At 42.0% G+C, this 23855-nt stretch overlaps 1 protein-coding gene across 1 annotated transcript in view; it reads left to right on the forward strand.

The window, feature by feature from the left end:
* Positions 1-23855, forward strand: part of LOC130297299 (polycystin-1-like) — a 396912-nt gene that overhangs the window by 205094 nt on the left and 167963 nt on the right. Inside the window, exons 18-23 of the mRNA XM_056549607.1 lie at positions 1540-1664; positions 1748-5355; positions 5655-5795; positions 5883-6020; positions 10420-10702; positions 12230-12437. Of these exons, the coding sequence (XP_056405582.1) occupies positions 1540-1664; positions 1748-5355; positions 5655-5795; positions 5883-6020; positions 10420-10702; positions 12230-12437 (4503 nt within the window). The remainder of the gene's footprint in view (positions 1-1539; positions 1665-1747; positions 5356-5654; positions 5796-5882; positions 6021-10419; positions 10703-12229; positions 12438-23855) is intronic.

Below are 23855 nucleotides of genomic sequence, written 5' to 3' on the forward strand. Positions count from 1 at the left end.
GAGTGCTGCTGTTCCTCTGTGCTTATGGATTCGTGGGACTTTTGGACTTAAAGGGGTACTCCGGTGGAAAACTTTTTTTTTTTTAAATCAATTGGTGCCAGAAAGTTACAGATTTGTAAATTACTTCTATTAAAAAATATTTACCCTTCCAGTACTTTTTAGAATCTGTATGCTACAGAGGAAATTCTTTTATTTTTGAATTTCTTTTTTTGTCTTGTCCACAGTGCTCTCTGCTGACACCTGATGCCCATATCAGGAACTGTCCTGAGCAGGAGAAAATCCCCATAGCAAACCAATGCTGCTCTGGACAGTTTCTGACACAGACAGAGGTGTTAGCAGAGAGCACTGTGGACAAGACAAAAAAAGAAATTCAAAAATAAAATAATTTCCTCTGTAGCATACATCTGCTAAAAAGTACTGGAAGGGTAAAGATTTTTAATAGAAGTAATTTACAAATCTTTTTAACTTTCTGGCATCAGTACATTTAAAAAAAAAAAGTTTCCACCGGTGGACCCCTTTTTTTAAGTCTATACACAGCTGGCACCTTTCTACAATATTTTAGTGCTGCCCATAATATTTGAGTTTTATCTATCTATCTATCTACCGTATTTATCGGCGTATAACACGCACTTTTTAGGCTAAAATTTTTAGCCTAAAGTCTGTGTGCGTGTTATACGCCGATATACCCCCAGGAAAGGCAGGGTTAGAGAGGCCGTCGCTGCCCGCTTCTCTCCCCCTGCCTTTCCTGGGGTCTAGAGCGCTGCTGTCGGCCCTTTTCACCCCCGTTGCTATGCGCTGAACGGCGCCGTGCATAGCAACGACGCTGGGGACGCACGACAGAGGCCTGGAGCAGCGCGGACCCGACTCAGGTAATTATGCCACCGGGGATGGGGGGAGGCAACGGGGCAGCGGCGCCGGCAATGGGTGCCGCTGCCCCTTCTCTCCCCCTGGCTGTCGGCGCCGCTTCTCTCTCCCTGGCTATCGGCGCCGGCACCGATAGTCAGAGGGACAGAATGGTCAGCGGCGCCGATAACCAGGGGGTGAAAAGGGCCGACAGCAGCGCTCTAGACCCCAGGAAAGGCAGGGGGAGAGAAGCGGGCAGCGACGGCCTCTCTCCCCCTGCCTTTCCTGGGGGTATATCGGGGTATACACGCGCACACACGCACCCTCATTTTACCATGGATATTTGGGTAAAAAACTTTTTTTACCCAAATATCCTTGGTAAAATGAGGGTGCATGTTATAGGGCGGTGCGTGGTATACCCCAATAAATACGGTATCTATCTATCTATCTCACTGCTATTGCTTCCATTGCTGCCTTGGCTTCAAAGTCCTACTCTTGACTACTACAATGTGTCTATGAAAAGACATATATTGAAAGAAATGGCGGTTAGGTTTACATACTAGTGGTGGATAGGTTTTTTGGGGGCAAAAAAATAGCCTTCTGCTTGGGATATCTTTTGCAATGTTTTACACTTCTATCTAGATTTTTTTTTACTAGTTTTCATGTCTTGTTAGTTATGTTTTCTTCTTCTCATAGATGGGACTTTGGAGATGGCAGCACACTGCTATATAGTGGATTTTCTCCTCCATATGATCTTGATAACTTTAAAGAGTCATTGGCCACTCTGAATACAACAGAAAGGCATATATACACACAGCCTGGTAAGAGGAAAGGACAAATGGTCTGTGGTTTCTGAATGTATTTATTACAAAAGTTAAGGAAATCCTGTGTTTAATTTTTACAGAGAACTATCAAATTAAAGTGACTGTTTACCAAGGTGGATCTGAAATTACAAGCACAGCACAGATACAAGTTGTTTCTCCACTGACATCCTTGACCCTTGAAGTAGACCATTCATCTTTAAGACTGCATACAGCTGCACTGTTTTCTGCATTATGTCTGCCTTCAGCATTTGCCGTCACCTTTACTTGGAATTTTGGTGATGAGTCTGGAGTTGTGCAAAGTAGAGATTGCCAAATACAACATGTCTACAAAACGGTCGGGAGTTACCAGCTCACAGTCACTGCAAGTAATGATGTCAGCCACATTAATAAAACCCTGATGGTTACAATTGAGCAACAGATCAATGGCTTAGAAGTACAGAGCAATAGCCCAACTGAGCTGGGTACAGAAATCACAGTCCTCTGCTTTGTAAGACAGGGCACTAATATTATTTGGACATTTGATATGGGAGATGGTACATCTTATATTAACCAGTCAGAGGCCTCGGTAAACCATATATACAATCAGTGGGGTAATTTTTCTGTTGCGGTAACTGCTAGAAATGCTCTGAGCTCTGCCCATGATTCACTCACTGTTCATATATACCGAATACAAGTCAACAATGTTCTTCCTGAAATTACCACAAGTCTTTTATCTACACAATTCACTGCATATCTCACCATGCCATCAAAATTACAAATATTTCACTGGGACTTTGGAGATGGCAGTCCTTCCACATGCATTGAAGGGAAGGCAGATGTGTGGCACACATATCATTCTGCTGGAAATTACACCATTAAGTTGATTATGACTGGAGATACTGATTTTTACAGTCAATCAATAACAGTTGAAGATAAAATTGTCAATATAACAATTATTTCATCTCACACAGCTGCAAATGTAGCTCAGTTGGTCTTTTTTTATGCTCTGGTGAAACCTCTGCCAGACCATTGGCATTCTTATCAGTATCAATGGGATTTTGGCCTGGGAATTGAGTCTATAAACACTTCTTCGTCAGAGGTCACCCGGTCATATATGTTCGAAGGTCACTATAAAGTGACAGTCACAGTCTGGAACCAAATAAGCCAACAGCAAGCATGGTGTTTTGTGACTGTGCAGCAACCAATCATTTCCCTGACTATAGAACACAATGGTGGAACTATAATCCCACAAGGTGTTGAGAAGCTGTTCACTGCTAGGGTTAGGCCAGAGGTGATGGCTCAGTTCACCTGGCATTTTGGAGATGTTTCCTCTGCATTCTTTGGACAAAATGTTACACATAGTTTCCAGCAGTCTGGTAACCTAACAGTTAGAGTCTGTGCGAAAAATAATGTAAGCTATCATGAAGTCACTTATTCAATTTATGTGCAAGCTCCTGTCAAAGACCTTTCACTGACTCCTGATGTGGTGTTGGCAAAGTGTAAAGAAACAGTCAACTTCTATGCTACTCTGTCTAGTGGTGATGATGTGCAATATCTCTGGTCAATGTGTGATTCTTGTCCATATCTAAATGGAACATCAAACATATCACACACATTTTTCTTTCCTGGGATCTATATGGTTAGTGTGCGGGCTGAAAATACAGTAAGCTCTGCTCTTACTTTTGTTACTCTAAATGTTCAGGAACAAGTGCAAGATGTAAGCATATGGCAAGAGAATGCCCAGGTTGATGGATATGCTGGCATTGGTGAATCACTTACTCTTACAGTTCATGTGAGGAGAGGTTCCAACATCACCTTCCATTGGAAAGTAATCCCCGGACCATTGGAAAGTCAAAACTCCTCTATTACTTTTCTTCCACTAGAACTAGGGAACTTGTTTGCAGATGTTTGGGTAGCTAATGCATTAGGGAGAGTGTATGCTCATGCTCAGGTGCAGATCATAGAGAGAATAAGAGGTGTAGCTATACAAAAATCTACTGATGGGCTTGCCACTGGGTTGCCATTGAATTTAACTGTCCATGTTCAGTCTGGCACTGAGATGCATTATACATGGGATCTTGGTGAGGGTGCCTATTTGCATATTGGCAAAAATAAGTCAATGACTGTAAGTTACCTGACCTCAGGCTGGAAGGTGATTACTGTTACAGTTTCCAATGCTTTGAGCTCCACCACTAAGTCAACAAAGCTGATAGTACATGACTCTGTGTCAAATGTTAGCATTACTATCAATGGTATATATAACATTGCAGTAGTACCAACTGGTAAAATTGTTTTGTTCTGTGGTTTAGTGGGGAGTGGCACAGAGCTGAGGTGGGAATGGAGGTTGTCGGGGCTGAATGAACATTTCAAATTTAGTACACAGAATGTGTCACACACCTTCAAGCAAGCTGGTGAGTATGAGCTGTCACATAAAGTGTACAACTCAGTGAGTAATGCCACTGTTTTTCAAATGCTGCTTGTGCAGGAAGCAATAACTGATTTTAAGATCAATACATTACAGAATAGTGTCTGTACTGGGCAAGAGGTCACCTTTTGTCCAAGTATTCAGCATGGTACAAATGTGACTTTCATGCTCGCTTGTCCTCAGCTGAATTTTTCTCAACTTCTTTTTAAAACATGTGGTCAATTTAGTTTCCCTTTTCCTGGCATATATGTAGTTTTGTCATCTGCTTATAACAAGGTCAGCTTTGCCAATTATACACTTCATATAACAGTCTTGGAGAATATTAAAGGTCTGAAGGTCCTTGGTCTTCCCTCTGTCTGGCCAGTAAAGAAGACAATAGATTTACTTGCAGAGGTAGAATGTGGATATGCCTTAATTTGTCAATGGGTTTTCCAAGAGGAAGATGGTGCTACACTTACACAGACAAGGCAAAGAGTAAAATTCACTCCGCTAGAACCAGGGACACTTCATATAGTCCTTAATGTCAGCAACAGTGTTTGTTTCTCTTTAAAGAGATCTCTGGTTATTGTTCAGGTACCAGTGACTAGTGTTTTACTAGAGATGAATAGTGAAGAAGTATTCCTGCATCAGTGTGTCATATTTAAGGCATGTGTATCTGATGGATCAGATTTACATTATCAATGGACAATTGAAGAAATACATATTAAAGATGGAATGAGCTCAGTAAAACATTGCTACAATGACACTGGGGAATTTGTGACTAATGTGACTGTGTTTAACCTGGTGAGCATGGTCTACGCATATAAAAGAGTAAATGTAAGATTAGTAGATTGTAAAGAGCCACTTGCCTGGTTAGTAGAATCACCAGAAGTTATATACCGCTCTGATGGTGGTAATTTTGAGGCCAGCGTGAATCTTAGAGGCTGCTACAAATATAAAGTCAGATATCGGTGGCAGGTGTATAGGAAATCGGATAACCAGACAATTACCCTTCCACAAACGGACATGTCAAACTCTCTACTGATCATCCCTGGGCATTTTCTGGACATTGGAATGTACTGTCTACATTTTACAGTCACTCTTCAAGGCACCCCACTGTCAAATAACATTAATCATTTATTTCAAGTAACTCATAGTTTGTTAGTGGCCCTGATACATGGAGGATCAAAACTGATCTGGCCAGCAGAAACTCACCTAACTCTGGATGGCTCAAAATCTTATGATCCTGATCAAGATGATTGTGAAATGAAGTACGAATGGAGTTCGGAACCTGTGGATATGGAGGTAACAGACTTTGAGACTTTGTCTAACAGCAGAATAAAGGAAATATGAAAAAGACAATGGGGGAGATTTATCAAAACCTGTCCAAAGGAAAAGTTGCTGAGTTGCCCATAACAACCAATCAGATCTCTTGTTTCAGTTTTCAAAGGCCTTTTCAAAAATGAAAGAAGCGATCTGATTGGTTGCTGTGGGCAACACAGCAATTTTTCCTCTGGACAGGTTTTGATAAATCTCCTCCAATGCTCTACTCACAAAGTGTAAAAGTATATGTTGTATAACTTTCTGTTTTCTGAACTCCTTAGGACCAATCCTGCTTTCTAAAGTTATTGCCCAATCTTCCAACATTTACAATTACCTGGTCTGAACTATGTAGCAATATCTCATATATTTTTACATTGACTGTTTGGAAACCCGGAAGAATCCCAGGAACAACCAAACAGACAGTGAGTAACAGCCCCACCATTACTCTTCATTTCACTTACAATTGCTGTATTGTATATCTGTATTTACCTTTTTTTCTTCCCACAAAGGTTTTCATTCATAGTGGTCCTGTGTTCCCCGTTTATATCCGATGCATCTCTTGTGATTTGCCATTTTCAAATTATATCAGCAATAGGAGTCCTGTAATTCTGCATGGAGAGTGTGGCGGCTGTCATAATGACACACTGGTAAACAATTCTTTTAGTTATCTTTTCTACAACTTTATTCTATAACTTTCACTAGTTTGTTAACTATAGGTATACCCTAGATTACATAAATAGTACGATCAAAGAAAGAACAAATCCTGCACTCACCGCACAGTATGGGTATCGCGGCCTCGGATTCCAGACCTCCTTGGATGGCGTGGGAGTAGCAGCCGCTGCTGACAGCGCTCAGAAATGGGCAACAGCCGGCGGTTTCGCGTTACAATCAACGCTTCTCCCGGCCCAATGAAAACGTCATTGCGCTGGTTTTTTATCAGGTGATTACTGAATCATGTGACCAGGTGACTTGAAAGGTGCAGAATCAAATAAGGAAGGAAAATAACGTAAGTATAACTAATACCTTAAACCAAAACATAATAATCACTATTACTTATTAATTGTAGCACTTTTTATAAAAAGGGGGACATGTCTAGTCTGTCATTTAATCCAAGCGGACCTTGAGCTTCTAAGCGCAAGATCCACTTGGCCTCAGCTTGCAGCAGAGCCTGCCTTCTATTCATGTTGTTACGGCACGATGTAACCAGTTCTATTCCTCCAAATCGGATATCGGCACAGTTTCCATTATGTTCGGATCGCATGTGTTCTACAAATCGAGGGGAACCACCTCCTTTTTTTACCGAATATACATGCTCTCGGATTCTTATCCGTAATTTTCTTTCTGTTTTTCCAACATAAAAATTACCACATGTACAGAGCAAAAAATAAACTACAAAACTACTGCGACAGGTAATTAACTCCTTCGTCCTAATTGTACGGCCCCCCAGCAGTACTGTAATTGAATTAATATTCATGCTGCATTGGGTACATGATCCACATTTCCTATTTCCTTTTGGAAAGGGGGTAGTTAACCAGGTTTCTTGACCTTTCTTCTTCTTAATTTGTTTTGATTTGTTTTTCAGGAATTCTTGAATTGTACCATTCTTTCTAAAAGTAACAATAGGTCTATTTAGTGCTGTATCTTGTATATCAGGGTCTGCAAGCAGAAGATGCCAATTACTAGATATAGCTGTTTTAATCATGGAATTCAAAGGGCTATTCTTGAAAGCAAATATAAATCTTTAATTAGCTGGGTTGGTCTTCTTAGAACAATTTTTACTTTTAATAAGATCAGTCCTATTTTTAGATTCGGCTTTTCTATTTGCTTGATTAACAATATTAGCAGGATAGCCCCTCGCTCTTAACCTTACTGATAATTCAGCAGCTTGTTTTTTAAAACAATCATCTTCAGAATAATTTTTCCTTAATCTCAGGAATTGACTGTATGGAATCCTGTCTTTGACTTGTTTCGGGTGTGAACTTTCATAATGCAGGATGGCATTTTTTGCCACAGGTTTTCTGTAGCCTTCAGAGATCAATTGGCCGTTTTTTACCAATAATCGCAGATCAAGAAACTCGAGAGTATCTCCTCCATACACACTTGTAAACTGCATATTCATTTTGTTCTCCACATTGAGGAAAGACACAAAATCCTCAAACTCGGATTGGGACCCCTCCCAGACCACTAGCACGTCATCCATATATCTCATATATGCCTTCAGATGTCCGATAAAAGGGTTTTTGGTATGTATACTGTTTCTCAAAAATAGAAAGAAAGAGGTTAGCATATGAACATGAGGTCGGGCTCCCCATGGCAGTCCCTGTGCGTTGTCTGTACCATTGTGTATCAAATTTAAAGGTATTGTTGGTAAGTATAAACATTAATGCATCACAGATAAAGTTGATTTATGTCGGATTCTTATCTGTCTGGTTAAGTATTGTGCGGACAGCCTGCACACCCGCATCGTGAGGAATGCGGGTGTACAAAGCCTCCACATCAATGGATGCTAAAGTGCAAGAGCTCTGCCAACAAAAATCCTGCACAAATCTCAATACATCCCCTGTATCTTTTAAATAGGCTGGCATCTCAATCAGTAGTGGGCGTAATGCCCAGTCCACATATTTTGAAAGATGCTCAGTAATTGAGCCTATTCCAGCCACAATGGGCCTACCTGGGGGGGAGGTATGGGATTTGTGCACCTTTGGGAGTATATACCATTTAGGGTCCTTAAGATTTTCAGGTATCAACCGTTCAGCCAGTCTTGTATCTATTGCTCCCGATTCCACATGCCCCCTAAGAAATGACCTCAATCTTTCTTTAATTCTGATGGTAGGGTTCGCAACTAGTTTTTCATAAGTAACAACATCCTGTAATTGGCGAACTGCTTCCTTATTATATTGTTCCTGAGACCACACTACAATACTTCCTCCCTTGTCGGCTCTGGATACTATAAGATCTTCCCTTTCTGCGATCCAGACTAAACCTTCTTTTTCTTTTTGGGAGATATTACAAGTGGCTTGTGGGTATATTAGCGCTTTCATCTCATTTCTGACTGCTTTACTAAACAAGTCTATAGGACTTCCTGGGATAACAGGAGGATTAAAAGAAGAAGGAACTCCCCCTGTAAATCGTGATGACTGAGTCTGAACACTCTCTTGTGGATCAGGTTCTCCTGCTGCTAAATTAGCTAATACTCTAGTAAATTCCAACTCTTCAGGAGCCATCCCTGATATTGGGCAAAGCCCAATGGACCCAATACGCATGGAGAATTGTGATCTGCATTAGAACTAGATATTTTTTCTGGAACTTTAGCAAAAAATTTTTCTAAATTAATTTTTCTCATTGCTTTGAATAAATCAACCTCAAATGCAGTAAAATCAAAATTCTCCATTAAACCAAAATTCTAACCCTTAGAAAGAGCAGAAATTGTATTTTCTGGAATGGTCACCTCCGATAGATTAATCACTAAATTAGGCGGTTCTAATCCCTCCAGGATACCCCTTTCCTCTTCTGGTAATATTTGCTGCGGGGTCTTTCTTTTTCTCCCACCCCGCCTCGTCCTTCTCCTAAAGGGGGCTTCTGAGCATACTCCTCAGGGATACTGGTTTCCCTACTTGTCTCATCCGAGGCACTAGTATCGGACTCAGTCGTCCAAAAATCCTGACTACGCTTTTTCTGGCTAGGTCCCCTCCTATGAAATCTTCCTCCTTTTTTATTTTTAGAAGTATTCCATGAAAAGACGTTATCGGAGTCATAATCTCGCTTGTCGCGAATACATTTATCTCTTTTCTGCTCTTTAATTTCAATCTGAAGTAATGCTATTTTTTTATCTAGGTTTTTAAAAAACGCTGTGGCCTGTGTTTCCGATAAACGTGAACATAACTCCAATCTGGATCTGCACAACTCCTCTGTGATCTTAGCATATTCGAGTCTATGCTGTTCCAAAACAATTTCTACCAACGTTGTGGCATGCACCATATGCGCTTTTTTCCATTTCTCAATGAATTCCATAATGTCTTGGAACAGAGAAGGTATCTTGTATGTCCTCAAGCCTCGCGGTGCTCTTCCTGACTCTACATATGCTTGGAGGGAGTTAATAGACCAGAAGGACCTGACTTCTTTATCTGCTAGTGAATAAACCTTGTGCTCAAGTGACTTAGTGCTAAGAATCTGCAATTCATCCTGTGTATTACAGGATGAAAAAAATGTGTCAGCATGCTGTCTCCCTAATACTTGTAGCTGTGTCCATGTCCATATAAAATACAATCGATACTCTATGCTGTGCTCTGCTAATAGTGAAAGGATACAACAAAGACTACTTCAGAGGACAAAAGGCAAGCGGCACCAGCCACCAATATCTGAATCCACCTATGGACCAAAGACAGCTGTGGGGGTCTGAGTTCAACAACCCGCGGCGGTGCTAGGACGGAAGGTAAGTATCAATAAATAGTACGATCAAAGAAAGAACAAATCCCGCACTCACCGCACAGTACGGGTATCGCGGCCTCGGATTCCGGACCTCCTTGGATGGCGTGGGAGTAGCAGCCGCTGCTGACAGCGCTCAGAAATGGGCAACAGCCGGCGGTTTCGCGTTACAATCAATGCTTCTTCCGGCCCAATGAAAACGTCATCGCGCTGTTTTTTTATCAGGTGATTACTGAATCATGTGACCAGGTGACGTGAAAGGTGCAGAATCAAATAAGATTACATGCAAACAGTTTTTACAACTAGTATTAGAGGGGTTCTCCGGTGCTTACACATCTTATCCCCTATCCAAAGGATAGGGGATAAGATGCCTGATAGTGGGAGTCCCGCCACTGGGGATGCCCGTGATCTTGCACACGGCACCCCGTTTATAATCAGTCCCTGGAGCGTGTTCACTTGGATAAGTGATAAGATGTGTAAGCACCGGAGAACCCCTTTAAAGCTATTTCCTTCAATTTCTAATAATATAAATAAGAGGTAATCCAGCACTCAAATAAAATCATTCATTATTTAATGTATAATGTAGATGTTTGGGCAACATGTAATTTATGTTTCGTACAGTTTAGGTGGAATGCTGTGGACTCACATGAAAATCCTCTGGTCCTGGACAAGCATACAACTACCACCGGTTCCTTACAGCGTGAACTTATAATTCGTAAAGGGGCTTTACAGGATGATAAAAGCTATATCTTCACCCTACACATTATTCAGCAGATAGGACCAGGATGGGGTACAGGCAGCATTATGCTAACCCCAAATCATCCACCTACTGGAGGAAAATGCTCACTACTTTCACAAACTAATATATTGTCGCAGGATACCCCTCTGAAATACAACTGCACAGGTCAGTAGTCACTGTCTCCAGATTATGTACTAAATAGGGGGTAATGTTTCTCCTTGAGAAGGGCACCATAAAGGTAACCTAAAAGTCCTTACCAATTTAAGTTTTTGCAGTTTCATTTTTCCATTATGTTTTACTATTTTTAAAAATGTAAATTTTTTTTTTTTTTTTTTTTATTTCTGTCCACTTTGCCACACCACTTCACCACAACGCTTCACCAGCATTGGCCATTTAAAAGTCCCTTTAGACACCGCTGTCTTTGACATCAGCAATTTAAAGGGCTAAGAGCCCCCTGTGGCGATTGCCACATGCTTGCTATTAGCAGTGGACCCAGCTACCAAAAACAGCTTGAGTCAGGAGCCTACACAATACTTCCTTAATGGCCCCACAGCACAAGAGGTTAAAGACATTCATGCTCTACTAAGAATTCTATGAAGAATATGAAATGCAGCTCTTTGGCACCACCATTTGGAGGTAGCTTTTTTTTTTTAAGCCAATGTTTGTGCTCCATTAAGAAGCCTCAGAACATTATTGGGGATTTAATAGGCCAAGCCATGGCTGCAGAGAGGCCTGTGTTGTGGGAGTGAAGGGGTAATGTTTCTTCTTGTCCAGTAAGGAAAATAATTATCCCTTCAAGCCCACGACACAGGCCTCTTTGCCAGCATCATACCATACTGAGAGGCAAGAACCTTAAAACAGCTCTCTACCGAAGGGTTACTTCTCCTTCTGGGGAAGTTTAGTAGATTGGCTTATTCAATCCCAAATCATGTTCTGATGCTTCTTAAGAGGGCACACCTCCAAGTGGTGCCAGAAAGGTGCTTTGCATACATTTCTAGAACTGACAAAAAGTCGCAATTTTTGGCGCAAACAATGCTAGGATGCCAACACCGTGGATTGTTTGCTGAACCATCCAATAACCAATAACAGCAGCACTTACATCATGCTGCAATTAACAAATGGGATCTTGACTCGATCAGTGCCAGGATCGGTGAGAGGTGGTCACTACAGCACATTTACTATGACCTAAAAATACTAATATTATCAAGGGACAAGATCAACTGCTATATGCATTACCATTTCATTCTGTCTATTCTTGTAGTTTCATTATCACAAGTGATTCTGAGCCCTGCCGTATTTTTTTTAGCAATTGGGCAAAAATCTGCAACTTTTTGCAAGGTCTGTGCTGAAGTGGGCAGGGGCAAGGGTTGGTAGTCTGTAGTGCGTGTGTGGTGCGTGGTGTCCCCATTGCTGAATTTACTACAATTTATGCCAGCAAGCAAGCATAAACTGTATCAGAACTTTATGCCAGCTAGGAGCTGGTATAGATTCTGAGGCCACCACATGGTCAGCCTCAGATGAGCCAGATATTTTAGTGGTGTGCGCCTCTCAATAAATTCAGCATGAGTGAAAATGTATGGACACTGCAGTCTTGGTTAATTCACCCCAAAGGTATTTACATGCTTACTTCTATCACATATGCACAAAACAAGGTCATTTTTCCTGACTATTTATAAATATTATTTTTGACAGGATGGAAGGATCCAGATATGGGCATTCAGTTATTTTACATCGTGTCAATAGACATTTGCTCATTCACAAGTTGTCAAAAATTGTACTTATACAGAGGTTTGAAAAGCTCACACAGTGTATGGGTTCCTGTAGCTGTGGAGGTTGGAAATATTCAGATATATATAGAAGTGGAAGACATGCAAGGAGCTTGGACACTGGCATTAAACCGGTAAGATTGAAGGCACAAATTTAACTCTCAAATCCTGTATTCTGTTCTGTCTTGTTGGAATTTGCAATGCTTAATATTGGGAAGAGAATGGGGATGGTCTAACCAAAAAAACTTTAACCACTTAAGGACACATGGCGTACCTGTATGCCTGTGGGAATTCCGGACCCCGCTGCTCTCCGGGCGGGGACCGGTCCGGGATGCCTGCTGAAATCGTTCAGCGGGCATCCCGTGACAATGCCTGGGGCGGTCCCTCCCATGTCAGTGATCGCCGCAAATAGCTGGTCAAGTCCGACCGGCGATCTGCGGCGATTCCGGATCAATCGGGTCTCCGGTGACCGGGGGAAAAAAAGGGTGATTAGGGCTGTCCAAGACAGCCCCAATCACTCTTACCCAGCAGGAGTGAGGTGGCACAGGTGCCACCTCAGGATTGCGTGATTGATCGGTCCTGGTGACCGATCAATCACCGAGCCTGCTGGGCGGCGATCGCTGCAGTCGGGTGTCCCTTACCTTTCCATCGGGGCAGGCAAGGCCCTGGAAGAAGCGGTGGGGGTCCCTGGAAGAGGGGCCAGCGGCAGAGGCCCCTTGCGGCAGCGGCAGCTGGGTTTTCACTGGCGGCGGCAGGATACCAATGGAGATGAGTTGCTTGCCTCCTGCTGTTCCTAAGCAACAACTCCCAGCATGCACAGCCAACGGGCATGCTGGGTGTTTAAGTTTTACAACAGCTGGTTGCAAAACTACAACTCCCAGCATGCCCTTTGGCTATTTGTGCATGCTGGAACTTGTAGTTATGCAACAGCTGGAAGCAAATTTTTTCTTTGAAGAAGTGTGCCTCCAGCTGTTGCATAACTACAAGTCCCAGCATGCACGGACAGCCAAAGGGCATACTGAGAGTTGTAGTAGTATGCCTCCAGCTGTTGCAGAACTACAGCTCCCAGCATGCCCTTCGGCTGTCAATGCATGCTGAGAGTTGCAGTTTTGTAACAGCTGAAGGCACACTGGTTGCGAAACACTGAGTTTGTTACCTAACTCAGTGTTTCGCAACCAGTGTGCCGCCAGCTGTTGCAAACTACAATGCCCACCATGCAATGACATACCGTACATGCTGGGAGTTGTAGTTTTGCAACAGCTGGAGGCACACTGGTTGCGAAACACTGAGTTAATTAACAAACTCTCTGTGTTTTGCAACCAGTGTGCCTTCAGCTGTGTCAGAACAACAACCCCCAGCATGCACGGACAGCCAAAGGGCATGCTGGGAGTTGTAGTTTTGCAACAGCTGAAGGTTTGCCCCCTCCCCCATGTGAATGTACAGAGTACATTCACACGGGGAGAGGTTTACAGTGAGTTTCCTGGTGCTAGTTTGAGATTCGGCAAATTTTCTGCCGCAACTCAAACTCCCAGCGGGAAACTAGCTGTAAACCCCCGTTGTGTAAATGTACCCTAAAAACACTACACTGCACAAAATAAAAAGTAAAACACTACATATGTGTATATGTAGTGTTGTACTTTTTATTTTGTGCAGGGTAGTGTTTTTGCCGTAGTAAAAATTTAACACTTCTCATACGACAGTGTTTCTAAAATGGAGCCTCCAGCTGTTGCAAAACAACAACTCCCAGTATTGCCGGACAGCCATTGACTGTCCAGGCATGCTGGGTGTTTTGCAACAGCTGTAGGCACCCTGTTTGGAAATCACTGGCGTAGAATTTTTTTTGGTATCGGACGCTTGCATCCAGGTCCACTCCCATGCAAATCCCTAATTTAGGCCTCAAATGCTCATGGAGCTCCCTCACTTCGGAGCCCTGTCGAATTTCAAGGCAACAGTTTAGGGCCGCATATGGGGTATTTCCGTACTCGGGAGAAATTGCCGAACAAATTTTGGGGGGCTTTTTCTCCTTTTACCCTTTATGAAATGAAAAAGTTAAGGTCTACACCAGCATGTTAGTGTAAAACAATTACATTTTTTACACTAACATGCTGGTGTTGTCCCATACTTTTAATTTTCACAAGAGGCAAAAAAAAGACCCCCAACATTTTTAAAGCAATTTCTCCTGAGTACAGAAATACCCCATGTGTGGACATAAAATACTCTGCGGGGGCACAGCAGGGCTGAGGAGTGAGAGCGCACTATGCACATTTGAGGTGATTTGCACAGGGGTGGCTGATCGTTACAGCGGTTCTGACATAAATGCAAAAAACAAACACCCACATGTGACCCTATTATGGAAACTACATCCATCACCGAACGTAACAAGGGGTATTGTGAGCCTTAACACGCCACAGGTGTTTGACAAATTTTTGTTAAATTTGGACATAAAAATGAAAAATTTTATTATTTTCAATAAAATGCTTGTGTTACCCAATTTTTTTTATTTTCACAAGAGGTAATAGGAGAAAAATCCCCTAAAAATTTGTAACCCCATTTCTTCTGAATATGGAAATACCCCAAATGTGGATATAAAGTGCTCTGCGGGCGAACTACAGGGCTTAGAATAGAAGGAGGGGCATTGGGTTTTTGGAGAGAGAATTTGTCTGGAATTGAAGGCCAGAACAGTGGACCCCCCCACATGTGACCCCATTTTGGAAACTACACCCCTCAAAGAACGTAACAAGGGATGCAGTGGGCATTTTCACTATTTCAAAATAGTATGCCATGTGTTTTATTTATTTATTTATTTATTGCTGCTCTGGCACCACAGGGGCTTCCTAAATGTGGCATGCCCCCCAAAAACCATTTCAGCAAAATTTGCTTTCCAAAAGCCAAATGTGGCTCCTTCTCTTCCGAGCATTGTAGTTAGCCCGCAGAGCACTTTACGTCCATACATGGGGTATGTCCATACTCAGAAGAAATGGGGTTACACATTTTGGGGGGCATTTTCTCCTGTTACCTCTTGTAAAAATGGTAAATTTGATAAAAGAAGAAACAGAATTTTAGTGAAAAAACTCTAGAGAACTCTAAGGTAAGAATATTCCTAATCGTGTGTCTTCCCAGAACTACTGATTCTATATGTACCCATTGCTTGGAAGTATCGCCAAGCCAGAGATTACGGAGTTGATCTAAAATTACTGATCTGTAATATTGGAGCACAGATGGACATCCAACTACCCCTTTAAGAAGGGGTTGATATAAAGTTTCTGCTCTTACTCTAGGGGCTTTACTACACCAAATATACTTCATTAGAATTGTTTGGATATTTTTTAAGTGTGATATTGGGAGTAGAATAGGCATGTTCCGAAATACATACAATATCTTAGAGAGGATCATCATTTTTATAGCTGCCAAGCGACCCAACCATGATATACCCGCTGTTTTTAGATGTGAGACTGTTTTGTTAACATCTTTCAGTAGTGGGACATAATTATCATTAAAAAGCTGTGATGTAGGGTAAGAGAGCTGAATTCCAAGATACTGCAAAGAAGATGAGGACCAGCTAAATGGAAATCTAGATTTAAGAATATTAACTTGTTTAGCAGGAATGCCCAAGTTTAAAATTAGAGATTTAGTTTCATTTATTTTGTAATATGATACATTTTTGAAATCTTCAAGTATTCTGCACATAGAAGAAAGAGACTTCTCAGAATCAGAGCAAATTACAATTACGTTGTCAGCAAATAAGCCTATACGGTGTTCCCTATCTCCTATTTTTAAGCCTGAAATATCGGGATCCCTCCTTATTTTTTCCACTAAAGCTTCCATTATCATGGCGAATATTAAGGGGGAAAGGGGACAATATTGTAAAGGTAAGGTATTTTTGATTTTGCCGCAATAGTCCTAAATTTATTCGCTAACATCCTGCCTGCTCTATTTCCTTGCCAGTAAAATTGAGTTTTAGTTTTTTGAATAAATAGTCAAATTTATAATGTAGGACTTGGTACAATTGGAAGCGAAGGGATTTAAGTTCAGATAAGAGGCCGGTTTCGTTAGTCTGTTTATGTAAATCTTTCATATTTTTGATGTCTTGTAATAGTTTTTGTGTTTTGTGAAGTCTTTGTTTTTTATTGGTAGCTGCCAATTTAATAAGCGTCCCCCTTATAACAGCCTTGTGCGCACACCAATTCGTGAGTACATCCGTATCGTTAGGGTCATTCATTGTAAAAAAAAATTCCTTCAGGTCCGTCTCTATAGCTAACTTATGATTTGGATCATTAAGAAGAGAATTATTTATACGCCAGGGAGAATATGATGGTGAATTAAATTGTTCCGTAATAGTAATAGATACCGGGGCGTGATCAGACCAACTAATTATACCTATCTCCGCAGAGGCCACCTTCTGGAGTAACCACTTATCCGAAATAATAAGATCTATTCTAGAATATACTTTATGAGAGTGAGAAAAAAAAGGTATAGTCCCTGTCACTAGCGTTAAGTGTCCTCCATGTGTCATAGAGATCCTCTTTAAATAAAGTGTTATATGTCGTGGTGTTTTTTTCAGTGTGTTTCGAACGGGATTTATCTATTGTGGGAGACATCACTTGGTTAAAGTCACCAACCAGTAAAATCGCTCCATATTTGTGTTGATTGATAACTTTTATAACATGTGAAAGAAATTTCCCTTGTTTTTTGTTGGGGGCGTATAGTGTAACTAAGGTGAACTTCTCATTATTTATAATACAGTTTAAAAGTATATATCTATTATAAGCATCGTATACCACATCGACTAATTGAAACGCTATAGTATTTTTTATGGCAATTAATACCCCTTTCTTGTTAGTTTTGTTAGGAGTACAAAACATAAAAGGGAACATTTTATTTTTAAGTCTTGGAGTCTAGGACTTAAGCAAATGCGTTTCTTGTGCGCATATAATGTCGCACTTTAAACGAGAGCACTCATTCCAAAATAACGATCTTTTGAAAGGGCTATTTAATCCCTTAACATTTAACGTAGAAATTTTAACCACCATCTAAGTGTTGCATGGGAATTTGGTTGAGCTGGTCACTTACCCAAGTCCGAGACCCAGTTGTCCATTTATGATGCGTTTGAGAAGAAAGAATGAAGATGTCCGTGGAGCCACATTTAAAGAAAGTAGGGAGAAAAAACAAAAGGAGTAAGACAAAGGAACAAGCAAACATTATAAACATTTGTTCAAAGTGAACATGCCCTCACCTATCGTAAAACACAGGTTAGGCTTGAGGGTAGGAGATTATGTCAGTAAGACAGAATGTAGTTAGAATGTAAAACCAACTGGTAATGCACTATAGAGAGAGATCTCTAAAACCTAACCCGATATCATATAACACACTATGTCTCAAATGGTAAACAAAATTATACCTGAGGAAACATTAATATAAAACTATGACAGTCAATAGAGCAACAGAGCAGAGTAGGCCACAAAGGTATGTAATCATAACAATAAGGAACCATGTGAATGTTCAAGTCGGAGATTCGTCCCTAGGTTTGGAACCAGACGAGTTGGAAGGTGAACGGGAAGTAGGCTGAGCGTCCATAGTAGATGAGGAACCCATTTTTTTTCCATTCTGGATGAATAGCATCTGCCTTTCTTTTTGGAGGGGTTCTTTCTTTAGCAGGAATGGAGTCAGGGAACCATTTTTCCATGAGTTGAAGGGCCTGTTCAGGAGTTCTCAGTTCATGTGTATTTCCATTTCTTGAAACTAAAAGTTTGACCGGAAAACCCCAGCGATACATAATTCCATTTTCCCTGAGGATAGTTGTTGATATAGAAAATGCTTTCCTTCTTTTTAGTGTAGTTGCAGACAGATCGGCATATAACGTTATTTGGGAAAAACGCTCTGGCAAAACAGTTTTTTTTTTTACTTTTCTTAGTATTTCTTCTTTAAAATGGTAAAAATGAATACGTGCAAGAATGTCTCTTGGGACTGTAGTAGGTAAGTGAGATGGTTTAGGGATTCTATGGGCCCTGTCGATAATCATGTCTCTCTGGTCTGCATCAGGAATTAAAACAGCAAAGTAATCAAGTAGAAATTCCTTAATGTCTGATGATTGTATGGATTCGGGGATACCCGAAAGTGAATGTTATTTCGCCGCGATCTGTCTTCAAGATCTGCTAGTTTAAGCTTAACTGCAAACATATCTTCATTCAATTCATTTTGGTCGTCCACCAGAGCATTGTGGGCTTCCGTAAATTCCCCCATTTTATTTTCAAGATGATTTGTTCTTTCTCTTATATCTTTAACCTCTGAAGTAAAGGCACTTAATGAGGTCATGAAATCTTTTTGTAGGTTTTCTCTAAATTCTTGAAATAGAGACCTCATGGCTTTTTCCATATTAGGTGGGAGACTAGAATCATCTAAGTGCTTTTGTGAGGCCTTTTGTGGTGGATTCACTGAGTGAGGTAGTGAATTAGGCGAAAATTAGATATCTTTGACTGGAGATGGAGTATGAAAGGCACCAGTAGTTGCGGGCACAGATTTAGCTGCACCTGATTTGGGTGAGTAGAATTTAGTTAGTTTGGCAGAAGACGTTTTTCTTCCATGCCTAGCAGGCATAACTTGACAAAGAACAGCCTGCCAGAACAAGTCCAGTATAGGTGTCAAATAGGATAACAGAGGGGTTCTGTATTGTCAGACACTGCAGTGAATATTATTTGCAGAACACCAACACCATCTAGGGGTGAGTTAGAAGAATTGCACCTCTCTTTATGGTATAGATTTTGCTCAAATATTCTGTATCAATGTAAAGTGAAGAGAGTCACATAGGGAATTAGGTAAAAGATAGGCAGTTCAGGTATGTTAAGTAACGTTTCTGGTTGAGAGTATAGTCTCTTTAGGCAGAGGAGTCCCCCTTTACAACAAAAATGGTGAAGTAGCAAGGAACAGTTCAAATGAGATGTTTTAATACAGATCCAACCTTTAGTGAAAATCCAGCCAGCTCTGTAAGTGCAGATCCGTGTCTGCTCCTGAGTACAATAGCTTGTAGTTATTAAATCAGTGTTGCTGAGGAGCTGTAAGGGTAATGGAGGGTAGGCAGAAGATGGCGGTGTGCCGCTGTGGCGTAGTAAAGCACAACCCTCACGTCTTGTAGGTCAGCAGGCCTGTTTAACTGCCCCCACTGTCCAGAATCCCCGTTCGATTACTGGATCTGAGTTACATATGCCAGGGGCTGATAAGTTACCCCCCGAACCCTGGTATGCAGTCCGAAGTTATTGAGGAGGACAATGAGGGAGATAGTAATTAATGAACGGCCATATGCAACCGCTTAGTTATGGAGCCCTTCCTCCTCCCTTGTACCTGCACAGTAGTCTCTCTGTTCCACAGCGAGGATCGTGGCAGCGATCCCCCTCCTCATAACGTTGTTGTCCACCTGTCCGGTGTGGGAGACAGCAGGCGGCAGCAGAAGTCAGTCAGCCCCTCGCTCTGAGCTCGTCCAGCGCAGGTAAGAGAAGCGCCCTTAGGGGAAAATGGCGCCCTCCCGCTCTGCAGCCCAGTCAGTGCTGGAAGCGCATCGGCTCAGAACAGCATTCTGGATCCGGTAAAGTTATAAAAAGCAGCCTCTGCGTGGTCCAGTCCTCTTCAGGGTTAAGAATTCCTCAAATTTAAAGGTGTAGAGCCGATTTTAGCCGGCTTTTATCGGGTTTTATGCAGGAGCTATTCACTCCTGCATCTTCTCTCCTCAGCGGTTGGCCATGCCCCTCAAATCCATTTTAAAACTGAACTGTTCCCTGAAAAATTCAGATTTTGAAAATTTTGCGATAAATTTGAAAATTACTGCTATATTACTGCTAAAATTACTGCTATATTTTGAAGCCCTCTGATGTCTTAAAAAAGTAAAAACATGTCAACTTTATGATGCCATGTATATGTGAATCAATATATAATTTATTTGTTATGTCTATTTTCCTTACAAGCAAAGAGCTTCAAAAATGCAATGTTTTAAAATTTTTCATGAAATTTTGGAATTTACCACAATGTTAAAGTAGAATATGTCACGAAAAAACAATCTCAGAATCAAATTAATAAGTAAAAGCATCCCAGAGTTATTAATGCTTAAAGTGACAGTGGTCAGATGTGCAAAGAATGCTCTGGTCCTTAAGGTCATAATGGATTGTGTACTTAAGGGGTTAATATATTTCTTACTTATTATTTAAAAATGAATAGTCAGGATGTTTTCTTTCCAAGACCGTCCACAACATTTCTATTCTTACCTCCTTACTTTAAAAGTGAATGCATACTACTACATCAGTAAAGTATGTTAACCTCTTCAGGACATAGGGCGTATGGATACGCCCTGCATCCCGAGTCCTTAAGGACCGAGGGCGTATCCATACGCCCGTGGGAATTCCGGCCCCCACCGCTAGCCAGTTGGGGACCGGAGCCGGATGCCTGCTGAAATCGTTCAGCAGGCATCCCGGCATATCGCCCAGGGGGGTCATTATGCCCCCCCATGTCGGCGATCGCCGCAGATCGCTGGACAATTCAGTCCAGCGATCTGCGGCGATTCCGGGTCAATCGGGTCTCCAGTGACCCGGTGACCCGGAATTACTGGCTGTTCGGGGCCGTCAGAGACGGCCCCGAACAGCCAGAGCCTGCAGGGGTGAGGTGGCACTGGTGCCACCTCACGATCGCCCTGATTCGTCGGCCGGATTACCGGCCGACCATTTAGGGCGTCTGCTGCGGGTGTCACTCCCGCACCCGCTCCGCCCCTCTTCTGGAGGACGTGAGCGGGTGCGGGACGTGCACCCCGGGTGCTGGGGACCCTGATCCCCGGCGCCCCTGTTGGGATCGGGGCCCCAGGAGCAGCTGCGGCGGCGGAGACGACGAGGGACTGACCTGTGCGGCGAGGATCGTTGGAGGTGAGTGACAGCCTCCTGCTGTTGCTTAGCAACAGCTCCCAGCATGCAAAAAGGGCATGCTGGGAGCTGTAGTTATGCAACAGCAGGAGGCAGACCACCACAACTCCCAGCATTCCCTTATGGGCATGCTGGGACTTATGGTTTTGCAACAGCTGGAGGCACATTCTTTCTATGGAAAAGTGTACCTTCAGCTGTTGTATAACTACAACTCCCAGCTTGCACAAACAGCTAAAGTGCATGCTGGGAGTTGTAGTGGTGCATCTGCTGGTTGCATATCTACAACTCCCAGCATGCCTGTTGGCTGTCGGTGACTGCTGAGAGTTGTAGTTTTGCAACAGCTGAAGGCACACTGGTTGTGAAACTTTTTTTTTTTACCTAACTCAGTGTTTCACGACCGGTGTGCCTCCAGCTGTTGCAAACTACAACTCTCAGCAGTCACCGTACACCATGCACCGTACATGCTGGGAGTTGTAGTTTTGCAACAGCTGGAGGCACATTGGTTGTGAAACACTGAGTTAGGTCACAAACTCAGTGATACATAACCAGTGTGCCTACAGCTGTTGCAAAACTGCAACTCTCAGCAGTCACCGACAGCCAACGGGCATGCTGGGAGTTGTAGTTATGCAACAGCTGGATGTCCCCCCCCAATGTGAACGTACAGGGTACACTCACATGGGCGGAGGATTACAGTAAGTATCTGGCTGCAAGTTTGAGCTGCCGCAAACTTTCTGCTGCAGCTCAAATTGCCAGCGAGAAACTACTGTAATCCCCCGCCCGTGCGACTGTACCCTAAAAACACTACACTACACTACACTAACACAAAAAATAAAATAAAAAGTAAAAAACACTACATATACACATACCCCTACACAGCCCCCCTCCCCTCCCCAATAAAAATGAAAAACGTCTGGTACGCCACTGTTTCCAGAACGGAGCCTCCAGCTGTTGCAAAACAACTCCCAGTATTGTCGGACAGCCGTTGACTGTCCAGGCATGCTGGGAGTTTTGCAACAGCTGGAGGCACCCTGTTTGGGAATCACTGGCATAGAATACCCCTATGTCCACCCCTATGCAATCCCTAATTTAGGCCACAAATGCGCATGGCGCTCTCACTTTGGAGCCCTGTCGTATTTCAAGGCTACAGTTTAGGGCCACATATGGGGTATCGCCGTACTCGGGAGAAATTGTGTTACAAATTTTGGGGGGTATTTTCTGCTTTTACCCTTTTTAAAAATGTAAAATTTTTGGGAAAACAAGCATTTTAGGTAAAAAAAAAATTTTTTTTTTTTACATATGCAAAAGTCGTGAAACACCTGTGGGGTATAAAGGTTCACTTAACCCCCTGCTACGTTCCCCGAGGGGTCTAGTTTCCAAAATGGTATGCCATGTGGGTTTTTTTTTGCTGTCCTGGCACCATAGGGGCTTCCTAAATGCGGCATGCCCCCAGAGCAAAATTTGCGTTCAAAAAGCCAAATGTGACTCCTTCTCTTCCGAGACCTGTAGTGCGCCAGGAGAGCACTTTTCACCCCCATATGGGGTGTTTTCTGAATCGGGAGAAATTGGGCTTCAAATTTTTAGGGGTATTTTCTGCTATTACTCTTTTTAAAAATAAAAAATTTTTGGGAAAACAAGCATTTTAGGTAAAATTTTTTTTTTTTTTTTACATTTGCAAAAGTCGTGAAACACCTGTGGGGTATTAAGGTTCACTTTATCCCATGTTACATTCCCCGAGGGGTCTAGTTTCCAAAATGGTATGCCATGTGTTTTTTTTTTTGCTGTTCTGGCACCATAAGGGCTTCCTAAAGTTAACATGCCCCCCAAAAACCATTTCAGAAAAACGTACTCTCCAAAATCCCCTTGTCGCTCCTTCCCTTCTGAGCCCTCTACTGCGCCCGCCGAACACTTTACATAGACATATGAGGTATGTGCTTACTCGAGAGAAATTGGGCTACAAATACAAGTAAAAATTTTGTCCTTTTACCCCTTGTAAAAATTCAAAAATTGGGTCTGCAAGAACATGTGAGTGTAAAAAATGAAGATTGTGAATTTTTTCCTTCACTTTGCTTCTATTCCTGTGAAACACCTAAAGGGTTAAAACGCTGACTGAATGTCATTTTGAATACTTTTGGGGGTGTAGTTTTTATAATGGGGTCATTTATGGGGTATTTCTAATATGAAGACCCTTCAAATCCACTTCAAATCTGAACTGGTCCCTGAAAAATACTGAGTTTGAACATTTTTTGAAAAATCGGAAAATTGCTGCTGACCGTTGAAGCCCTCTGGTGTCTTCCAAAAGTAAAAACACGTCAATTTTATGATGCAAACATAAAGTAGACATATTGTATATGTGAACAAAAAAAAATGTATTCGTAATATCCATTTTCCTTACAAGCAGAGAGCTTCAAAGTTAGAAAAATGCAAAATTTTCAAATTTTTCATCAAATTTACGGATTTTTCACCAAGAAATGATGCAAGTATCGACAAAAATTTACTATGTTAAAGTAGATTATGTCACGAAAAAACAATCTCGGAATCAGAATGATAACTAAAAGCATTCCAGAGTTATTAATGTTTAAAGTGACAGTGGTCTGATGTGCAAAAAACGCTCCGGTCCTTAAGGCCAAAATGGGCTCCGTCCTGAAGGGGTTAAAGAAT

This window comes from Hyla sarda, chromosome 13 (genome assembly GCF_029499605.1).
Source record: "Hyla sarda isolate aHylSar1 chromosome 13, aHylSar1.hap1, whole genome shotgun sequence".
Taxonomy (NCBI): Eukaryota; Metazoa; Chordata; class Amphibia; order Anura; family Hylidae; genus Hyla; species Hyla sarda.